General features: G+C 41.5%; 1 protein-coding gene and 1 non-coding gene across 2 annotated transcripts; one reads left to right on the top strand and one right to left on the bottom strand.

Moving 5' to 3' along the window:
- Window positions 1-10,392: 10,392 nt before the first annotated feature.
- TRNAG-GCC (transfer RNA glycine (anticodon GCC)) lies at window positions 10,393-10,463 on the top strand. Its single transcript has one exon. It is a non-coding gene; the product is annotated as a tRNA-Gly (tRNA).
- Window positions 10,464-11,359: 896 nt separating this feature from the next.
- On the bottom strand, window positions 11,360-21,513 carry LOC147604751 (leucine-rich repeat receptor protein kinase HPCA1-like). Its single transcript, XM_086794569.1, has 20 exons — window positions 21,458-21,513; window positions 21,024-21,157; window positions 20,528-20,660; window positions 20,236-20,307; window positions 19,442-19,513; window positions 19,244-19,315; window positions 18,964-19,137; window positions 18,778-18,852; window positions 18,601-18,672; window positions 18,146-18,217; window positions 17,979-18,047; window positions 17,805-17,879; window positions 17,628-17,699; window positions 17,399-17,527; window positions 16,836-17,293; window positions 16,458-16,616; window positions 16,157-16,296; window positions 12,804-13,023; window positions 12,460-12,701; window positions 11,360-12,315 (listed from the first exon to the last, which is right to left on the bottom strand). The coding sequence occupies exons 2-20, from the start codon at window positions 21,121-21,123 to the stop codon at window positions 11,830-11,832; spliced, it is 2,892 nt and encodes a 963-aa protein (XP_086650695.1). The 5' UTR covers window positions 21,124-21,157; window positions 21,458-21,513; the 3' UTR covers window positions 11,360-11,829.
- Window positions 21,514-21,937: the final 424 nt, after the last annotated feature.

The following is a 21,937-nucleotide window of genomic DNA, read 5'->3' as shown; positions in this document are numbered from 1 at the left end:
GTTCATGTATGAGGGTAGATGCATTACTTTACATGGTGAGCATGATGTACTAGCTACACCTTTGATATCATCCATGGAGTTGTGTCGTGCCTATGAGCTTAACAACAACAAGATTAGTAACCTTTTGCATAATTTTGTTTCAGTAGTTGAAACAAAAGTGAATAATGTTTTTGTAGATGAAACAATAAATTTAAATGGCCTTGGATGAGACCCTTGTTTTTTGAACCCTATTTTGTCTGCATGTGACCAAAACTTGAAAAAACCTAGGGCTAAAAAAAAGACAATAAAAAATGATAAGTACGTAGATACTTTAAATTCTTTATTGTGAGAGTATTAGGATTTTTTTCTCAAAGATTTGTTGGATGGTGTCTCACCATCTAGGGTGGTAGACCATTCCATTGATGTTCCTATAAGCAAGCTTGCAGGTGGAGCAACAATTGGCCAATTTTGCAAGAAAAGGTTTCATAAAACCTAGTTCTTTGCCATGGGCTTCACCCATTCTTTTGGTAAAAAAGAAGGATGGTTCTATACGTATGTGCATAGACTATCGTGCTTTTAATTAGGTAAGAACAAGTATCTAATGCCCCGCATATCGACAAGTTATTTGACCAACTCAATGATGAACGTTATTTTTCTAAAATTGACCTTAGTTCAACCTACCATTAGGTTAGGATCAAGGAATAGAATGTTCCCAAGGCTATGTTTAAAAATTGGTTTGTGCATTATGAGTTTTTAATCATACCATTTGGTTTGATTAACGCTCCAAAGACATTTATGACACTGATGGACAACATTTTATGTCCATACTTAGAAAATTCATAGTAGTTTTCCTAAATGACATACTTGTTTATAGGAAGTTGAGAAAGAAACACGTAGAGCATTCACGGGTTAATGTTCGAATTATTTAGAAAGAATAGGTTATTTACGAAGGAAAGAAAATGCTAATTCTTTGCTAAGAAAATTCATTATCTAGGCTATATTATATCCGCCCCGCTGAGGACATGTAGATGGATCCTAAGAAAGTGGATGCTATTCTTGGCCTGACACAAAAAACTTAGAAGAACTACAAATGTTTTTAGGTTTGTTGGGGTCTTTACCGACTTGGGGTTTTTACCGACAGTATGTAAAGGACTACACAAAGATCGCAGTCCCATTGATAAAACAACGAAGAACTAAAGGCAAAACTATCCATTAGGAAGGATCCACAAAATGAAATAGTTTTAAGAAAATTGAGGTTTCAATAAACAGTTACACCTACCTTAAGTATAGTGGACCCAAATAAGCCATTTGTCATAGAAACAGATGCTAGTGGAGAAGCCATTGGGAACTTTTAATGCAAGGGGGACATCCAGTTACATTTGAAAGTAAGACATTAGGAATTTTTTGGACCCAAAAAATTAGGAATTTTTTGAAAGTAAGACATTAGGAATTTTTTGGACCCAAAAAGGGCCTCCTAAGGATTCCTAATTTTAAGGGATTAGAGCTTAAAAAGTTGGGCTTAAGGGAGACAAAGGCTATGATGACCCCTATTTTTTGCCTTGCCACATCAGCCATACCCCCCTAGTTTCACTTTTTAAAGCTATATTCTCATACTCTCTCTCTTACTTTTTGACTTTTCTCATACTCTCTCTTACTTTTTGAATTTTTTATCTTCACTCTCTATTACAAATTGAATCTTTCTTGTCAGTTTGAAATCTCCTTTCTCATTAACTCCCACCATATCTCCCTTCCACATCAGCAAAACATTCTCGTATTTAGGTGGGCCCCAAAAAGTGAAAATGTTTATTTTTTTATTTTTTTACATTTTGAGGTGGAGAAAACACCACCCAACCAATATGTATGAATTTTTTATCTTCACTCTCTAAAAATTGAATCTTTCTTGTCAGTTTGAAATCTCCTTTCTCATTAACTCCCACCATATCTCCCTTCCACATCAGCAAAACATTCTCGTAATTAGGTGGGCCCCAAAAAGTGAAATTTTTTTATTTTTTATTTTTTTTACATTTTGAGGTGGAAAAAACACCACCCAACCAATATGTATGATGAAAATAAAATTTTCCCTCCAAAAAGCTTATAATTCAAGGGTCACGTCAGAAGCCTACGGCGTCAGGAGCCAGTACATCCATAACTAACTGTCAGGTCCCCACAACCCCATAAACATAACTAACTGTCAGGTCCCCACAACCCCATAAACATAACTAACTGTCAGGAACCACTACATCCATGAGATCCCGAAATTGTGGGACCCCAAAAATTATTATTTTTTAAATTTTCTCATAAATGTAATTTATTGATGAGAAACTCCATGTTAGTATATTTGTATATCAAAAATATCATTTTCTACTTAGAAAAATGGATTTGTGTTAAACTTCCAACATCAAAGTTTTAACAGTCTCTCTCACTCACTCTCTCTCTCTCTCTCTCTCTCTCTCTCTCTCTCTCTCTCTCCCCCTCTGAGGATCTCTCTGCTTTAGATTCTTCCTTTCCTTAGCTATGGAGCCTTTGCAAGATGTGTGTGTAGCCCCTTGTGAAGCTAGAAAATGGAAGGTTGATTTACACATTTGTATTCCAGAAGAGTATGGCAGCTCTAAAAAAATCCATCCTACTGATGCACAATCTGTCCAAGCTCGTAGGATAGCTAAGGAGAAAAATGTAGATCTTTGGGTTGATGGGCATCTCTATCCAATTGACCCTCCATTAAGAGCAAACCCTCTAATTGACCCTCCATTAAGAGCAAACCCTCCTTTCCATGATTTATCATCTTTTATGTGGTGAAGGAGAGCTTATTTGGCTTGTTAGGATACTACAAAAGATTGACTACAAGTGGAGCTTGGCAAACCCATATTCTCCAATCTCAATTGCAACAAGCATCACAATAAATCAAGAAATCAAGTTTTATCAGAGGAACACTGAGTTGCTAATAAGAAGAGTCCCTTTCGCTTGCACAGTGAAGGAGATTCTCCAATGATATAGAACAGAGTTTCGTGTGTAGGGGATTGCCCTTGAAGCATTGCAAGAAGCCTCCGAGGCTTACCTTGTTGGGCTTTTTGAAGACACCAACCTCCTTGCAATACATGCAAAGACGATTACCATATCTGCCAAGGACATGTAACTAGCTCGGCGCATTCGAGGTGAGCGAGACACGATCTAGAGATCTTAGATGTTAACCTTCTTTTTGAAGCAACTCTTTTGTTTCAAACCCCCCTTTGTAACAAGCCTATCTGGCTTTCATTTGTAACCTTCTGATAATTAAAATTTTAAGTTTCTCTTACAATGTCTCGGTATCATTATGTTTGTTTAACATGGAGTGTCTATCATGTGCCAGTTTGTTACCCAAGGCATCAGAAATGCTCTTGGAGGACAGAGACAACTGTGCTAGAACACTGCGAATTTGACCTCTGCAACGACGATGTAGGCTCAAAATTTGCACTATTCTGGCACTTCTCCCCTAGCCACTCAGGATCATTTCTGACGCATTTATAATGAAGTTGAGCACACTAATTATGAGAAATAGTAGTTTACAAGATAAAAACACCTTTAATCATGTGTGAAAATACAGTGTTTATCATCCAATGCATCAAAATTGCTCCGGAGGACTGGGGAAGCTATGCCAGAACAATGCGAATTTAGGCTCTGCAATGGCGATGCAGGCTCAAAATTTGCACTGTTTTGGCACTGCTCCCCTAGCCACTCAGGATCATTTCTGATGCATTTATAATGAAGTTGAGTACACTAATTGTGAGAAATAATAGTTTATAAGATAAAAACAGCTTTAATCATGTGTAAAATTATATTATTTGTCATCCAATGCATCAGAATTGCTCCTGGAGGACTGTGGAAGCCATGCCAGAATAGTGCGAATTTAGGCTCTGCAGCGGCGTCATTAACCTCCCAACCCTCTCCTAGTAATCCTTGAATTTGGTCAGACCGTACCTCCTTACAAATATACATTGTTTTTGTTTGGTGCATTGGCATGGAATTGAACATGTGCACAAAAAAAAAAACATGTAAAAGACAAAACCAATTTAGCCCTACTGACCTAGATACCTTTGAAAACTTTAGTGATGTCTTGATATCACTTACCATCTTAAACTTTAAGCATAAGATGGTCCAAGCATCTGGTTTGGGCCATTCGGGATTGTTAAGAGGAGGGGGTTGGGGATCTCTTCTAGCTTGCCAAATAAACCTGGTTTTTTATCTACAAAATATGAGTGAGAAAAGAAAAGGATATTGTTCTGTACAAGATCACTTGGGCTTTGAGATACAAACATTGCCTCTCCAATGGATGCATGCATAGCATAGAAAACTCCAGTGAGGCTTTGTAGTGGTTGTTCCTCAACATAATTAGAGGGGGAAGTATCTGCAGAGAGAGACATAAGAAAATGGAGGATCATAAGAAAATTTAAAACAAAAAATCCAATATTAGCATGTTGTTAAAGCTGTACAGGTCTCCAAGGGTATACACATGTTACACTATGGCAACTAGTCCTTCCTTCTTAGTATGCTTGAAGCCTTGTAGCCGCCCCTTCCAATGATGTAGCATATTCTCCAGTTGACACACTCGATGTGGTCCCTTAGAGCTTGGCTGTATGTAGACCCAAGTCCCAACCCTGAATCTTATTGGAGCCCAAACTCCATTCTCATCTCTTATGTTATGCAGCACAAGCTCTTCCACCTTCTCCCTAGGTCTTCTCACATTACTGGAAGAGGCCATGGTGGTAAGAAAAGAGAAGAAGGGAAAAGAAAAGCTTGTTTTACAATAGAGGAATGGAGAGGAGAGAAAGTTCAGGGTTTTCAGTGCAGCAATAATGGAAAGCTTAAAAAAGAGGGTAAGAGTTTGAGGATAGGCTTCTTGAACCTAGAGTAAACTAAAGAGGGGTAGAATTTCTGCAGCAATGGAGAGGGAGGAAGCTTGAGAGAGAGAGAGAGGGAGATTGAGAAGGAGGGAGAGCTTGAGAGGGATGGAGTTTTTGCAGCAATGGAGAGTTTAGAAAAGGAAGAAAGAGGGAGAGGGAGCTTGAGACTGAGGGAGCTTGACAAGGAGGGAGAGCTTGAGAGGTATGGAGTTTCTACAGCAATGGAGAGCTTAGAAGAGGAAGAAAGAGGTTCAAAATGAGCTTTCCAAACCTAGAATATGTTGGGGGGAAGTTTGAGAGGGAAAACACACTTTTGGGAAAAAATTAAAAAATTTTAAATTTTTAGGGTTTTTAATATGCGCGATTCTAGGTGGGGGGACCTCTAAGTTTGGGCCCAAGAGGTAGGGGGACAAGAGTAGTAATTAGGCCCCATTAGCAAACCAAAGCCTAGGTCCCCTAGGGTCAAAGAAGTCAAAAATGTGCACCCACCAGCCCTCCTCCTATTGGTCCATTCCTAATCAAAAGTTAATCCAAGAGGCCCTCTTTGGGTCCAAAAAATTCCTAATGAAGCTTGATCGTGCTCAACACAACTACTCAGCCTATGAGCAAGAGTTACTTGCAGTAGTTCATGCTCTTAAAAAGTGGTGACATTATTTGTATGGTGCTACTTTTGAGGTCCGAATGAACCATGAAAGCTTCAAATAGCTTTCAACTCAAAATTATTTAAAAGGTAGGAAAGCAAGGTGGGCAGAGATCCTACAAGAGTTTGACCTTCAACTTCGTTACCAAAGAGGTAAATTTAACGTAGTAGAAGATGCGCTAAGATGCATGCCAATGGTGAATGGAGAAATTAGCTGAGGTTTCTACAAGAAGAAGAGGGAGTTCTAGTCCAGAGAGACTAAACGAGTCTCTTGGGTTATGTACCAAGAAGGAGAGATCGGGGGTGGACCAACACTCTAAAAATTTTTAAATTTTTAGGGTTTTTAATATGCGCGATTCTAGGTGGGGGGACCTCTAAGTTTGGGCCCAAGAGGTAGGGGGACAAGAGTAGTAATTAGGCCCCATTAGCAAACCAAAGCCTAGGTCCCCTAGGGTCAAAGAAGTCAAAAATGTGCACCCACCAGCCCTCCTCCTATTGGTCCATTCCTAATCAAAAGTTAATCCAAGAGGCCCTCTTTGGGTCCAAAAAATTCCTAATGAAGCTTGATCGTGCTCAACACAACTACTCAGCCTATGAGCAAGAGTTACTTGCAGTAGTTCATGCTCTTAAAAAGTGGTGACATTATTTGTATGGTGCTACTTTTGAGGTCCGAATGAACCATGAAAGCTTCAAATAGCTTTCAACTCAAAATTATTTAAAAGGTAGGAAAGCAAGGTGGGCAGAGATCCTACAAGAGTTTGACCTTCAACTTCGTTACCAAAGAGGTAAATTTAACGTAGTAGAAGATGCGCTAAGATGCATGCCAATGGTGAATGGAGAAATTAGCTGAGGTTTCTACAAGAAGAAGAGGGAGTTCTAGTCCAGAGAGACTAAACGAGTCTCTTGGGTTATGTACCAAGAAGGAGAGATCGGGGGTGGACCCTTCACAACCATTTATTCGACATTGTTTTAAATGAGGGTGAGAAAGTTCATTAGGGAGAAATGTTTAGGAACGTCACAATGGGTATTTGCTTTACAAAGGTAAAGTTATGTACCATCTATTGGTGACTTTTGGCATGCCAAATTCTTATTGAAAGTCATGATTGTCCAAGTGTTGGTTCACCCTGGGGTACAAAAGTTCTATACGCTGGTTAAAAGACAATTAATTCTATTAGCCTATTTTGTTCAAGGATGTCCAAGACTTCATGCTAAAATGCAAGAAGTGCCAAGTCAATAAAGCATGAGGATTTGAAAGTAGGAGGCTTTGCTGCATCCATTTGATATTCCCAAAGGGAAATGGGAGAGTATTTCCATGGATTTTGTCACCGGGTTACCTAAAACAAGTTAAAGCTATGCTTCGGTTTGGGTGGTGGTAGATAGGTTGATGAAAATGGCCAAGTTTATTCCTGCTCCTGAGCTAGCTAAACTGTTTATCGAAAAACATCTCTACAAGATATATGGCTTGCCCGTAGTAGATATAGCTTCTGATAGAGATAGGAAGTTTGATATCCACTTTTGGAGGGACATCTTCAAAAATTTGGATACTACTCTAAGTATGATTATGGCCAACCATCTACGGTCTAATGGTCAGATAGAACGAGTCAACCAAGTGCTGAAAGACATGCTTTAAGCGTATGTTAGTAAAAAGCAATCAAATTGGAAGTACCTGTCACTTTTGGAAATTTTTTATAATTGTTCAAAATAGTTTTTCCTTTTTGTAACACCATTCTATTGCGGAATGTACCTGTATGTGGATTGCCTTTTGACTCCATGCTTTCTCAAGAAATCATTGAACTCTTTGAAGAAATATTCTCTGCATACCTTTTTCCTTCTCAACCAAGGCTTAAAAGTGAGAAAACACCTAACTCTTCTCCTTCAGGAAGTAAACCCACACTTTCTTAGTGTGATCATCAATGAATGTAACATAGCACATGTAACCTGCAGTTGCAGTGTTTTGGTCAGTCTCCATACATAAAAATGTATAGCATCCAATGGCCTCACACACAAACATGTTTTTCACCTCTATTTGTATCTAGAAGGCCTACTCATGTGAATTTCAGAGTATGAACCTCCCCAATATTCATCTCCTCATGAATGAGGAAAGAAATCAGTTCCTAAAAATCAGGAAAGTTCTCTTGAACTCCAGTGGAGGTCTAAAATTGATTGTATTCCTTGCCAAAACCATTCAAGGTACTCTAATACCATATCATCGTCATTTACTAGTGATCCAATAGAAGCAAGGCATATATAAGCCCTCTAATCCTCACCAAGTAATCATTTATACCAAGATTCCCTTTGATCACATTATGTAGCTCCTAGTTGAGCCGCATCTTCCGAGTGTTTGTAATGTACATCTTCACCAAGGTGTTTGTAATGTACTGTACATCTTCACCAAGGTGTCCCAAGCCTCCATAGAGGCAATATGGCTTAGTATATTGCCCAAGTATAATATGATAGGTAGTACGTCTATTTTAGTTCCATTGGAGCAGAAGACTAAGCTTTTTGCCAACAAATATAAGTGAGCTTTTGGAGGATTCCACATATATGTAGTCATATAGTCGGAAACTTGATCTACATGACCATTACTAGGCTAGATTTGAGCTATGCTATTGAAATTATGAGGTAGTTTATGTAGGCCCCCAAGAAGCCACACTTAGATGTGACTAGATGGATTCTCGAATACATAAAATCCAATATTGATTGTAGAATTTTCTATGAGGCTGGAAGAGAGATACAACTACATGGGTATACAAATACTGATTAGGCTAGTAGGGTCTTAGATATGAGATCTACCAGTGACTATGTTTTCTTTTAGGAGTGGTGTTGTGATTTGGAGCAACAGAAACAACTGACAATTGCTTTGTTGAGTACAAAGGCAGAGTGCAGGAGCACTACTATGGAAGCTTGTGAGATAGCTTAGTTTCATAAGCTACTTGGTGATATGGGTGAGCCTGTGGATAGGACCATTGTCATTAAATTATGACAATATAAGTAGCATACATCTAGCTAGTAACCCAGTCTATTATGCTAGGATGGAGCACATTGAGGTGCATTATTATTTTGTAAGGTAGAAGGTTCTAGCATAGGTGATGTGGATTTGGTATATGTCTACAGAGGATCACGTTGCTAACATCTTCACGAAGGCATTGGGTACATAGAAGCTTACTTGGAGTGCAACAGTGTGTGGAGTTGAGCTCGAGGAAGAGTGTTGAGATATTGAGCTAAACTAGTGCTGCGGACATTGATGACCCACAAGTTTAGGAACCTACTCGGAGTGCAGTGCGTGGAGTTGAGCTCGAGGGAGAGTGTTGAGATATTGAGCTCAACTAGTGTTGCAGACATTAATGACCCCCCCTAGATGATAGCATCCACACTTACCCCACTAGGACTAGTTTGGCAAGATTATAGGGATATGCTGCCAGTGGTTTTTATAGATTATGCGATAATAATCACTTTGGTGTACTAGAGTTATGGCATAGTTATAGTGCCAGCTCATGTAGTCAGGTTCACACTATTGATCGATCTTTGTACGTTATAGTATGAGAGTACTTATCCTTATAATATGTACCCTTATATCTTTATGTTATGGTTATAGAGTAGAGAAGATAATTCAACCACCCATCTCTCTCGAGTGTGTGTTTTTGCTTGCAAGGAGCTCAAGCTCATCCTCTACCCCGCATTCTTCTCTGGTTCACACCATGGACCTTATATGCTTTAGTGGTAGAGTAATTTCCCTTATATTATGTACTCTTATCTTTATGTTACGATTGTAGAGAAGTAAGAACGAAGGAGGAAATCAAGCCATCCATCTCTCCCTTGTGTGCTTGTCTACTCGTGTGTGTGAAGAAGTTTGCTTACAATGAGCTTACCCACATTTTTCTCATCTCTCTCTCTCTCTCTATGCACATGCATGTGCACCCCTGATATGACATGCTGATTATGGTGCTCTTTTTCTCTCTGTGTTTAGAGGCGAAGAAAAGGCCTCTCGATGCCTTGTCCTTGCAAGGGTGCAAGGACTATCTCCATCATCCTCTTATTTGCAAGAGGAGGAAGGGGGCTATGAGGATCGATGAGATAGGTTGGAGTACAATGATGAGAGAGCATGCTTGATTGCTAAGGGAGTTTGAGGGAGCCAAGAGAGAGACACACACCACAAGGGTAGTTGTGTGATGAGGCAAGTGGGAGGAGAATAATGAGAGCACCCACTATTGATTGTCGAGGAAACTTGAGCGGAGGAGGACAGGAAAACCAAGAGAGAGATGCGCACAACGGCAATAGTTTTTTTCCACATGGAAGTAGAGTATCCAGGTACCTTAGATATATTAATAATGCTTGCTGTTGTTGCAAGGTACTATTGCCACCTACATAATCTCGTCTTACACATTGTTATTTCTCTTTATTATCATTGTTGAAGTTTATTAATGTAATGAAGCTTAGAACACATGGGAAGGTGGATTTTGATGCCTAAAATAAAGAGGATTGATGAAACCTCATTTTGGGCTTCAAATTTAAGGCATTTGTGAATGTGATTATGTGGGCCTACAATCAAGCAGCCCTTTAAGAGAGAGAAGGCCTTGAAAGTGTGATCGCTCTCTAAAGACACGTGTAGTGTAGTTTGTCTTGTCTCTTTAGGGGAGAGAAGGCCTTGACAGTGCGATTGTTCTCTAAAGACACCTGGAGTGTAGTCTGTCTTTTCCCTTCTCTCTAAAAACATGAGTGACTAATTGCTTAGGTGAAATAGGGAAGCACTTCTTTGTGTAATGGTGGGACGAGGAGGTTATTTAGGAAGCTTTATGTCGATGTAGAAGCCCACGTAACCCACCCTAAAATTGAAACTCTAAAATTATAGTATAAAATATACTATAAATAAAACTACTATGCAGTTGATGACAAGCAGCACTGGTGGTCTAGTGGTAGAGTAGTACCCTGCCACGGTACAGACCCGGGTTCGATTCCCGGCCAGTGCATGGATGATATTTCATCATGCAAAGGCTTTTCAAGCTTCCTTGGTGCGTTATCTGTTGTTATGGCTGTTGGGTTTTGCGTCGCTGAAGCTGCAGTGTGTCTGTGGATATGGATGCTTTTGCAACCAAGCAGAAGGGTGGGGGGAACTCACTCCATGTAATGGATCGCCGTGACAAGATTGAGTAGGGATCCCAATGGACGAGATTGTCATCATCATGCATATGAAGATCACTCCTGAGGTGGCTTTCCCAGAGTGTCTGTGGATATGGATGCTTTTGCAACCAAGCAGAAGGGTGGGGGGTACTCAGAGATTACCCCCTCCATGTAACGGATTGTCGTCGCGTAGGGATCCCCTGGACGAGATTGTCATCATCATGCATGTGAAGAACACTCCTCCCAGCTCTCCTTGTTTGTTGAACTATTACTGTATGTGACCTTGTGCCCAGATTGTGAAGCCATGGGCACTGGTAGATCCCCAGAGCCTTGCAGCATAGCTGTTGGGGCTTCAGGGCAGGAGAACCTGTTGAGCTTTCAGGGCATATTTGTTCATGCTTTGTTGCATGTGCTTGGGTGCTCCCGCCTTCTGAGCTTCCACAATTCCTGCTCTGCATCATCCTTAACATCCCTAACACTCCGAGACGTTTGAAGTGCTTCGAGCCCCCCTTATCCTAACATTCCTGTTGCCATCCTCCTCAACAAGGTACGTGCTCACACCATAACTAGAAAATAGAAGTGTAACCTACTATAAGTAATTCAAATCACAACAAACTGCAAGGAGAATGGGCAATAAAAACGTGCAACTACAAAGCCTAGGATGGGCAAGGAGGTTTCACCTAGTAAATATAAGGCACCGCCTGCATGCATGAACCCTGAAGAAATACGCCCGTGTATGCACTCCCCCTAGGGATGCTTTTATAGACACTTGCACAGTAACACCACTGAAAAGATACACCATTTTACCACGCATGCTTACACAGTGGATAAATTATCGTTTTCCGCCACCTACTAATGGTATACATTGTTTCTTCAAGCTTTGAAAAGTCCATATTGTGTAGCCACACGCAGCAGAATCCCGCATCACAGAAATCCTCTTGAGAATGGGTGCACAAAGCAGATGTATCCATGTGCCAAGGGTAACGTGCCCACACTCTTCCTTTCAAGGAAGACCAAGTAAAGCCTTAATGTTGAAAAAACATGGCTAATTGCAAGATATACACTTTATACAAAGGCGACGAGGGTTCTAAAGTTTCATAGGTTACATGGAGAGCTCGACTCTTATGTACTGAAGGCAAGGTCAAAATGCATCAACTTTGTACAACTTTCAGTTTTGAAGTAGACTACTGTTTTCCTCAAGCAAGGCCCAAAAACTCATTTAGGCTCAACTGGAGGTGAAACACAGCCCCCACTGTAGTGGAAAGACGAATTTTTGGAGCTGTGTGTATAATCCGAGTGATCAGAAGCACTGGGATGCCCCTTGTTGACACGACCCTCCATATCATACATTTTGGAAGACCGACCCTCAGCAAAATCTTGCCCAATCAGCTCCTCAAAATCCTTCACCATTTCACTCATCATAGGGCGGTTTGCAGAAGACTCTTCCACGCAATTTAACGCAATCCGGACAAACTTATCCAACACCTGCATGCTCTCATGTAATATCTTTGGGTCTAAGATGGATCTTAGTGCACTTATCCCTCCCTTGTGAAGAAGGGCCTTTACTTCGCGAACTATGTATTTTCCGTGCTCGATTGGCTGCCTTGCTGAAATCATCTCAAGAAGCACCACCCCATAGCTGTATACATCACTCTTCTCAGTCAGCTGCTGCGTTAGATAATATTCTGGGTCCAAATATCCCTGAATAAAAAACACAGTTAATTGTAAGGTGTCATCATCTTGAGAGAGAGAGAGAGAGAAAGAGAGAGAGAGAGTGTGTAATGAGTGTGAGTGCATGCGCCTGTACATGTTTTACATGCTTTTCAGAGCGCTAAAATCATATACCACTGTGCCTTTGACTTGTGTGGTGACATGGTCTTTGCCAGTTTCGACATCAGGTCCAATCTTTGAGAGACCAAAGTCTGCCACCTTTGCATTTAGCTTTGCATCAAGAAGTACATTGCTTGATTTGATGTCCCTGTGGATGATAGGTGGGCTGGCCAATTCATGAAGGTACGTGATACCTTGAGCCACACCTAATGCAATCATAAGGCGTCTGTGCCAATTCAATCTCACGCCACTCTGACCTATATATGTATGGATCACATGAATGTTAGTACAACATGATTTGATCTTATCTGCATATTAGAAGAATCTTAACGATACAAACTACGCATTAAGTCCATTACCAGAAAGAGCCTCTCTTAGAGTCCCATTTTCCATATAGTCATAGACCAGCATTTGTTCGCCTTGTTCAAAGCAGAACCCAACCAGGCTGACAACATTCTTATGGTGTACACGGGAAAGCAACTCAATCTCGTTCTTAAATTCCAGGGCACCTTGCATAGACCTTGGCTGCGCCCTTTTGATTGCAACTTGCTCCTTTGTCAAGAGTACTCCTTTGTATACCTGCAAGAAGTGGAAAAAAGCCATCATTCTGCGGCCAACGAGGTATTGTGCCCTTTGGACATTAGCAGGCTGGCATTATGATGATGCTAAGCCAAGACTGATAATAGAAACTTCCCCCGATCCGAAGCTGGGGCGGGGAAAATTCCCAATGGGCAGCAGCCTGGATGGCCCCCCGCTAATGGGTGGAAAGGGAGATAAGACAATTGACGGACAGCCTGCATGGGCTAGCATCTTAACAGGCGGGAATATTTGCATTTAAAGGAATCTTAAAAGGTTGGTAGTTAATTCAAAGCCTATATAAGTGAGTCAACTACTGAAATTTGCTGTTATCATGGATGGATGCCAGGCGAACCATAGACACAAGACACAGCTCTAATCTTACACTTTAACAGTGAGCTCTGGTAGACTGTGGTATGAAACATGAAGGTTTGGGTGAATGCTGGTCTAACCTCAGGCTCAGGGGTGTTTTCCAATGAAGCTGTAGACAGATGTTGCTCTATTATGTAACTATCAAAATCTTGGGATTAGTGGCCTAATCTGGCAGGGTTAGGGGAGGCCTAGGATTAAGAAAAGCAGGCTGATATGGGTGGCTAAGGTGGATTATTAGTAAAACCATAGTTACTTAGCATCGGTAATCACTATATAAGTGACACTTAGCATCAGTAATCACTATAAAGTGACTTGTGGGTTTATTATTGTGATTGTTGACAGTTGTTGACAGTGATTGTTGTGATTGTTGACAGTTGTTGACAGTGAGACTGAGCCAGCATTGCCTTCAGGTTGTTTCCTTCAGAACAACCCTAATCGTGGAAGCAGAAAAAGCAAGCTTTGCGTGTTTTTTTCTTCAAGTCTTGTGCCTATGTCAAATCCCATCTGCTTCATATCTGCGTTTTGTCATGCATATTGCATGGTGTGGTCCTGTGTGTATAGGTCGATAGAGAACTTGAGAAGGCTACGTGTGAGAGGTCGTATGCGAAAGATGTCTGCAGCCATGAGACTTAGTCACATGTGTTGTGTGCAAGCAGCCCAAGCGGTGGGGCTACTGCTCATCATGTTTAGGAAGGTCGAGATGGTCTACTGCTTGACAATAGAGAATTGGCATCTTCACAAAGGCTCTTAGCAGGGACCAGATGGAGTCGCATCTTCATCGACTCGGCATCAGACCACAGAGGGGGAGGGGGGGGGGAGGATATTAATGCTTCACTCTCATATTATATTGTCCAGGCACCGGCTAGCTCAAATTGAACGGCCCCCATTATGAGTAGTAGCCATGGTTGGGCAGCCCAAGCACCCAGCATGCCCGTATCCACACGAGAAGGTGGCCTAGGAGGCCAGATGGTTTAGAGACGGCTTGGATTAGATTTGGCACGTTGCCAAATAGGCTACGTGCTACATTGGACGGTTATCTCGTAATGGTCCATACACAAAGTGGGTAGACTGTACTCTTGGACACCCAAGATGAGCTCGGATGGCCGTGGGAGGTGGGATAATTGTGTAGCAGTTACTAGTTCATCTTTATGGGCTGAGTCCACGCCGCAGACAGTGGCACACCGACTAAGACCGCGTCCCTGCATGGTCATGTCATGTCCACCCTGCATATAAAAGCCTATATAGATACACGGACAGCCCCTTCTCCACCCAATTGATCAGTCAACTCATATGAGTTTACTCCCTAGCTTCTACTAGCATACATCCTCCGTCTTAGCAGTTCCAAATCAACCATCGAAGCTCCCTTCACAGGAGCAGACAGGTGTGGGGCTTTGCCATCTATTGTATCACTTCAATAATGCAGTATTCTTCTGTATCTCTGTTATTGTGCAACTTGAGTTTAAAGTTTCGTGCTATGAAAGGTCCTACTTCTTGTGAGTGTTCTCTCTTGTATACAACGCATGTTGTATCCTCTTACACTAATCCCATTGCTTGTGTCTAAAGAGAACGAGGGATTTTACATGCTCGGTGGCTCTAAAAGAGGAGACTTTGGACGTCCCATGATGTCACACGCATCAGTCCTCTTAAGGGAAATAGGGATGCATTTTTCATGTTTTGGAGCTACGGGGTAGTTTGGGAAGAGATAATAATACGCTAGATCTCATATGGGAGAAGAAAGAGGCTATTACATCTCGTTGGCATGCTGCAGAAAACTTGCAGCTGGATGCGAGTACTCAGGAACTCACCCCCTTAGGAGGAGGGGATTGGTCGAATTCGCAAGTTCATAACCACCAAAGAACTTGTTGACTGTCATTTACATATCTGCTTGTGTTTCCTCTGCATGTAGTCTATCATAGACGTTATGAGCTCCCGGGCAAGGTTCGAAAAGCCCTTTGTGAAGTTTGGAAGGGTTCCATGGGAGAACTTGATGCCTTTTGAGTAGGCCTATTTTGGGAGAAGAAACACCCAGCTTGGACCTAGCAGAGGGTGTCCATTGTGTGCCACTGTGCAAAGTAGATGGGGATGCAGAGGAACCTTCTTCTGGATGCACTGGGGGTGGCAAAGGGAGGGGTTGGATGCCTAGCTGGGTGTTTGGAGAAGGTTCTCCTCGAGGAACTGGGTAGTTCCTCGAGGATGCCTAGCTGGGTGTTTGGAGAAGGTTCTCCTCGAGGAACTGGGTAGTTCCTCCTCAGCGGCTTTGCGATGGGCAACTTGTTTCAAGTTTTCTGGAGTGCACAAATAATTGTGAAAAGTGGGAATGCACAAGTTGGATTAAAATACTGGCCAACACAGAACAAAAGGTGCAAAAGAAATACAGAAAGACCAGCTAAAGGTGCAAAGGAGGATAGAGCAGAGAGAAGGCAAGGTAGAGACTAGTTCTCAGCCCCTTCTAAACTTGGAAAACAGCCTTATACAGGGAGCCCACAGGTGGGTCACTGGCTGGTGCAGGGACATTGAATGCCATGGAAATCAAAGCTAGTTACTATGCTTCGTCACTGGCTGGTGCAGGGACATTCAATGTCATGGAAATCAAAGGTAGCGACTCTGCTTCGACACATGGTTGTTCAATCCAACCAATGAAACAATTCCACTTACGCGGCTCGTCTTGTGGTTGGTCCATTGGAAAATATTTGAAAAAGTGATGCCCCTTTTGGGTCAGGCGTGTAGTGACTTTCCTTGATAAACTCATGTTATAGATGCATACCTTTCCATAGCCACCAGAACCAATCTCGTTTCTTTCACTGAAATTATTGGTAGCTTTTTTAAGATCTATGTAACTGAAGCATCGTGTCCCTTTGAGCTTCGGACCATCACTGATGTCTCCTTTACTTGACCCCCAAGAAGCTGCATTGATAAAAAACAACTGCCATTAGAGGTGCAGTTTCACCAATGGAGGCATTATACATCTCCGTGTATGATAATGACACAAAGATGGCACTTAAGGCAACTCCATAAATAAGAAAAAATATAAATCAATTCTGAGATCATCGTAAGGATTCACGTACCATGCGATATGTTTAAGCCTGTTGCTTTGTCTGCCCGGAGTTTTTGGCGAATCGCGCACACACACACTGCAAGGATAGTTAATATAAGAGCCAACACCACCAATGCGATACCAATCCTTCCGCCAGTGCCTAATGTGGCCTTTCGTTTAGTAATCTTCACTGCAAGGATGCAAAAAACCTTGATTTAGACACCAGAAAAAATCCAGAAGCATCTTATTCTAAGCCTGGTCACACCTGTGGCGAGACAAATTTCGACCACCCACCCATAAGTTTCGGATGGGCAATTGGGCATGCGGGCAGGCAGCGGGGATTTTTGTCCACATTGGAACCAGCCTTGCCCGGAAAAACAAGGACATAGTTAGGGAAAAAGAGCCTTACCCTCAAAAGGGTAGGGGTCTGCATCAAACATCGGTGGTCCAAACTTTGATGGATAGATATTGCCAGACATGCTGGATATTCTTATGATATCATCCGGACTCCAACGAGCGGAGCCATTTGGAAAGATCCAGGCCCTTACGAGGAGTTGGCTCTCTTTATTGAAAGTGGCAGAAGGGATCTCAATCTGGTTTTGAGAGATGTTCAGATTCTGAGCAACAGCATCAACGAAGACTTTTAGATGGTCAGTGTCGCTGAGGGTTGTGAAAGAGGATGCCCGGTAAGTGAAGAGGCATTTGTATGGAACGGCACAGGAGCAATCTATTGGATTTGCCGTGAATGTAGGGGGACACAACATGGAGCAGTTGTTGGTATTCTCATACGAAGGCGGGACTGTTGGACCTTCATTGCACACCTGAGGGTTGATTGTAGAGAGGTTGCATACAGGGTTGCCATGCAGACTGCATAAACACAGCTCAATGTTATCCTTCAAACAGGCGTACACACTTGGAGAGTGGACAACAGGAAGAGCAATCCCATCCAAATGACTGAGGAGACATGCGCACCGAAGCTCATGACTGTATGATCCTTGGTCTATATATTGAATAAGGTTGTTTCTGAGGGACACAAACAGGAGCTGATCACCCGGACTGCTAAGGTCAAGGGTGCCATTGATAGAATTGTCATCAAGTTTTCTGCAATTCGCCAATGCCACTTTAGGCTAAATGCGAACGATTCAAATTAATTTTGAGGAGAAAAGCAAGAAAAAGCTTAACTTAATTGGGAAAAACTTACACAGCTACTATAGCGGGTAGTTCAAAGAGGCTCTTTGGAAACTCTCCCACTAGATGGGCACCTTGCATGCCCCTGTGTATGAATCAGACATGATATCAAGCTCATAAAGCCATTATTTCAAGCTCATAAAGCAATCAGTTTGGCTTAGAAATAGCCTTGGAAGAGAGAAAAACTTACAAATCAGTCAAGCTTTGGATCGTTGTCAGCCAAGATGGGAACACTGCACCTTGAAATGAGTTATCGCTCAATTCCCTGAGACAACAGGGAATGGATAAAAGTTTCATTTTATGAGGATGTGATCTGATGGCAGCACGACAAAACCAGCCACTTATAGACAATGGCCATGCTTACAAGACATTCAACTTGCTGAGATTTGATAAATTGGGCACAATTCCTGTCAGATTATTGGAACTCAAGTGTCTGAAAATTTCAAACAAGTCATGTAAAAAGGTGAAGTTATAGGAAACAATGGTAACAAGTTTCCTGGCACAAAGATTTGAAAGTGTTAAGGGATTTACAATGCAGTCAGGTTGACAAGTTGACTGACATTGGTCGGAATCGCTCCTTCAAATTCGTTATGGTCAAGCTTTCTGTGTCACGGATCTTCATTATGAGCACATCATAAAAAATGGTCATCCATCTCGACAAGTGCATGCGCATGCACACACATTTTCTCAAGAAAAGGGTCATTTCTAAAGAGCTTTGGCAGAGGGTCCTGGTATGACCCCAGGCTTCGTAAACTGCCATGCTCATGGTTTTCATAGGCATGCCAATGATTCAGAGTGTATCTGTGTATATTACAATGTAATATACAAGCATGTACGCGAGTGCAAGTGCGCTCATGCATGAGTGTTGTTTTGTTTTGTGGTGTGTGTGTGTGTGTGTGTGTGTGTGTGTGTGTGTGTGAGAGAGAGAGAGAGAGAGAGAGAGAGAGAGAGAGAGATTTCAAGGTTAACGAAAGCTTGGAACTCACAAAATAGTCAGGTTTATACATTGTCCGATTTCATCTGGAATTTCTCCAGACATCTGGTTGGAGTCGAGGAGCCTTTCGGATCATAACAGCAAAAGAGCATTCCGGACTCAAAATATTTAAAATCTCAACACAGAATGGATATGAACTTATAAATACAAAACCTGTTACCACACATACAGGTGAATAAGGGCCATGTTGGGGTGGCAGATGGCTCCTGGAATGGACCCTTGCAGACTATTGTTGTTGAAATGGCTACAATGGCATACGCACAGGGATATTAAAGCTTTGTAGCCACATATACACAATACAGCAGAAAAGTATCTCAAATCCGCTACCTTGCGGTGGGCGGCGGTGCACACTTACAAATGCCGTGTAGTTGTAAGGTTGTCTAGCCCTGCATTCACTTGATTTTTTCCATCTGATGAATACGGAAGTGGGCCTTGCAAGTTATTGACGGCAAGATCTAGCCAGAATAGGTTCCTAAGGAGACCAAGTTCATGTGGGATTTGCCCTTGAAGGGAGTTGCCATTCAGATATCTGCATGACTGAGTGTTAGAAAAAAAGAACGAAAACCATGATTTGATGCAAATTTTTGATAGAACAACATAATATGAGAAGAAAATAAATAATCAAATGTCCCTACAGATTTCTTAGATTTTGAAGCTTTCCCAACTCTGTCGGTATGGTTCCGGTGAAGAAGTTGGATTGCAAATACCTGAAAAAGGGGCCATTTTCAACAAGGAATGTATGGTGTTTGATCGGTGTCTTATCACTAATAAGTTTAAAAAATCTCTTGGAAAATAAACCAGGTTTTTGAAATTTCAGAGTCAAATAAACTCACAAGCTTCCCAGGTTCTGAAGCTGCCCGAGCTGGCTCGGAAGTGTTCCTGAGAAATTGTTATGTGACAAGTCTCTGCAAGAATTTATTTACATGCAAACATAAGGTTTAAAAAAAGGGCAAGCATATGCAACAAAAAATTAAATAGAAGACAACATTTTGACTTCTTAAAAACAGCCAATCGCTTCAAGAATGATGCTAGTTTTGTATATCCATTTAATACATGTATATATGTGTGCATACACATATACATGTGTGCGTGCGCACACATGCATATATGTGTGTGTGTGTTGCACCAGCCTGCTGTGCACACATGCTGACCTGTATCTGTGCCGTACAGGTGTCCCATCATCTGCAGGCTACACACATACACGCTGTGCATGCGTGTGTGTGTGTGTGCTGCCAATTTTGCAAAGGCACCACATTCATGGTTTTTACATACGTACATACACACACACACATATATACATACATACATACATGTACATGTATATGTATATGCATATATATAGAGATATGTGTGTGTGTGTGTGTGTGTGGATCTCTCTACATACACATATATATGTGTGTATTTATATGTATGTGTGTGTGTGTGTGTGTGTGTGTATACATACATACATACATACATATATATATCTATATATACATATGTATGTATGTGTGTGTGTGTACACACATGGACACACACACACACACATACATGTATATAAAAACCATTACTATGGTGCCTTTGCAAAATCAATTAACAATAAACACCACCATAGAAGCTTAAGGTTCTGATTGATTGTAGAACTTACAGAGTTTCTAAAGCTGTTAACAAGCCCACATCTTCTGGAACGTTTCCATGTAACCCGAGTCCAGCGATCACTCTGTTATAATTTATTTATTTATATTTATAACAAGGATTTGTATTGGAAAACCTTGACATCTCATTAATGGAGAACAACAAGGGCAAAGTAAGAAGGGAAAATTATATACATACATGCTACACACACACACATACATACATACACAGACGCACGCACGCACGCATGCACCCAACCTTTGAAAAAAACAAATAAATATGTATAATTTGTGATTTTTACTCACAAGGACAAGATTCTTTGTGGGTTAGAGTTATCACAGCGGATTTGGGGCCACTTTGATCCACAGGGGTCATTCCCTGTCCACCCAAGAATGTCCTGGGCAGCCCATGCATCTTGCAAAGCCAGCAATGCATTGGCTGCCCACCCAAAAAAGAAAATCACCAAGCAAAAAAATTTAAAAAAATGTAATTCAATTCAAATTTTGACCTAAACCCATCACATAAAACAGCTCCTCCTATGCTAATCTACAAATTTAATGCATACATCCTAACCCAAAAAGAAAATATATTCATTCAATTATAAATTCTCCATAAGCTAATAATTAAATTAGCCTAAACCAACCCCACAGTCTTTAAAAATCAACTAATTCAATCTTCTCTGGAGTTATGATCAATATAGTCTTAAGAGCTTGCTGCTTAATAATGTGCACAAATAAATCAATAAGTAGATTAGTTGTTGTTTTGAGATTAGAATAAACAGTAGTGCTCTTAATTGCCCACCATCATCCGCGCTTGTGGCGCCATAAGCTCTTTGAAAAGACCCGCACGTGCAGGAGAGAACCCATATGAAAATCCAAACGTGCCACCCTGAAAGCTTCATTGGCCAACCCGTGTACAGGAAAGACGGTTTAAACCTGCAATTAGTGCAGAACAATCAATTTGTGTTAATTACCACAATTAATCGGTGTTAATTACCACAATCATGCGTGGATTGTACTAATACATGCATTATTATACTAACACAGTTATAATCGGTGCCGCAATTATGCAGAGCTGCTAATTACCACAATCTTAAGCTCTAATGCGTGAATTGTACTAATAAATGCATTATACTAACACAGTTATAATCGGTGCCACAGCTATGCAGAACTGCTAATTACCACAATCTGAAGCTCTAATGCGTGAATTGTACTAATACATTGATTAATACTAACACAGTTATAATAATCGGTGCCGCGGTTATGTAGAGCTGCAGGAAATGTAAGGCAAATCCCTGCTAAGCTCTGAAATTATTAATATAATCAGAGTGCTGATTAGGAGTATTTAGCGGTGACGGCGTCTGGCCAGGATTAGAAAGGACGTACGCGCCATGATGTTGTCCGAATCCCTAAACGATTTTATGCACGCGGGTTGACGGTCCCGGTACGATCGCCGCTAAATTTGGTGGCATCTATGACACATCACCACTAGATTTGGTGACAGATCACCACTAGATTTGGTGGCCTCGGATGACTCATCACCGCTAGATTTGGCAGCTTCCGGCCATTTTAATTTTCCATCTTAGACCTTTTCACACTTTGGGACCAATGGCCACCCTACAAACTCCTAACCCGACGCACTACCCTTCAGTCACAGATCACCACTAGATTTGGTGGCCTCGGATGACTCATCACCGCTAGATTTGGCAGCTTCCG

The sequence above is a fragment of the Cibotium barometz genome, chromosome 61 (assembly GCF_041138505.1).
Source record: "Cibotium barometz isolate CiBa-2024 chromosome 61, ASM4113850v1, whole genome shotgun sequence".
Classification (NCBI taxonomy): domain Eukaryota; kingdom Viridiplantae; phylum Streptophyta; class Polypodiopsida; order Cyatheales; family Cibotiaceae; genus Cibotium; species Cibotium barometz.
The sequence above is the reverse complement of the archived record's forward strand: the minus strand, read 5'-3'. Positions and strand labels throughout refer to the sequence as shown.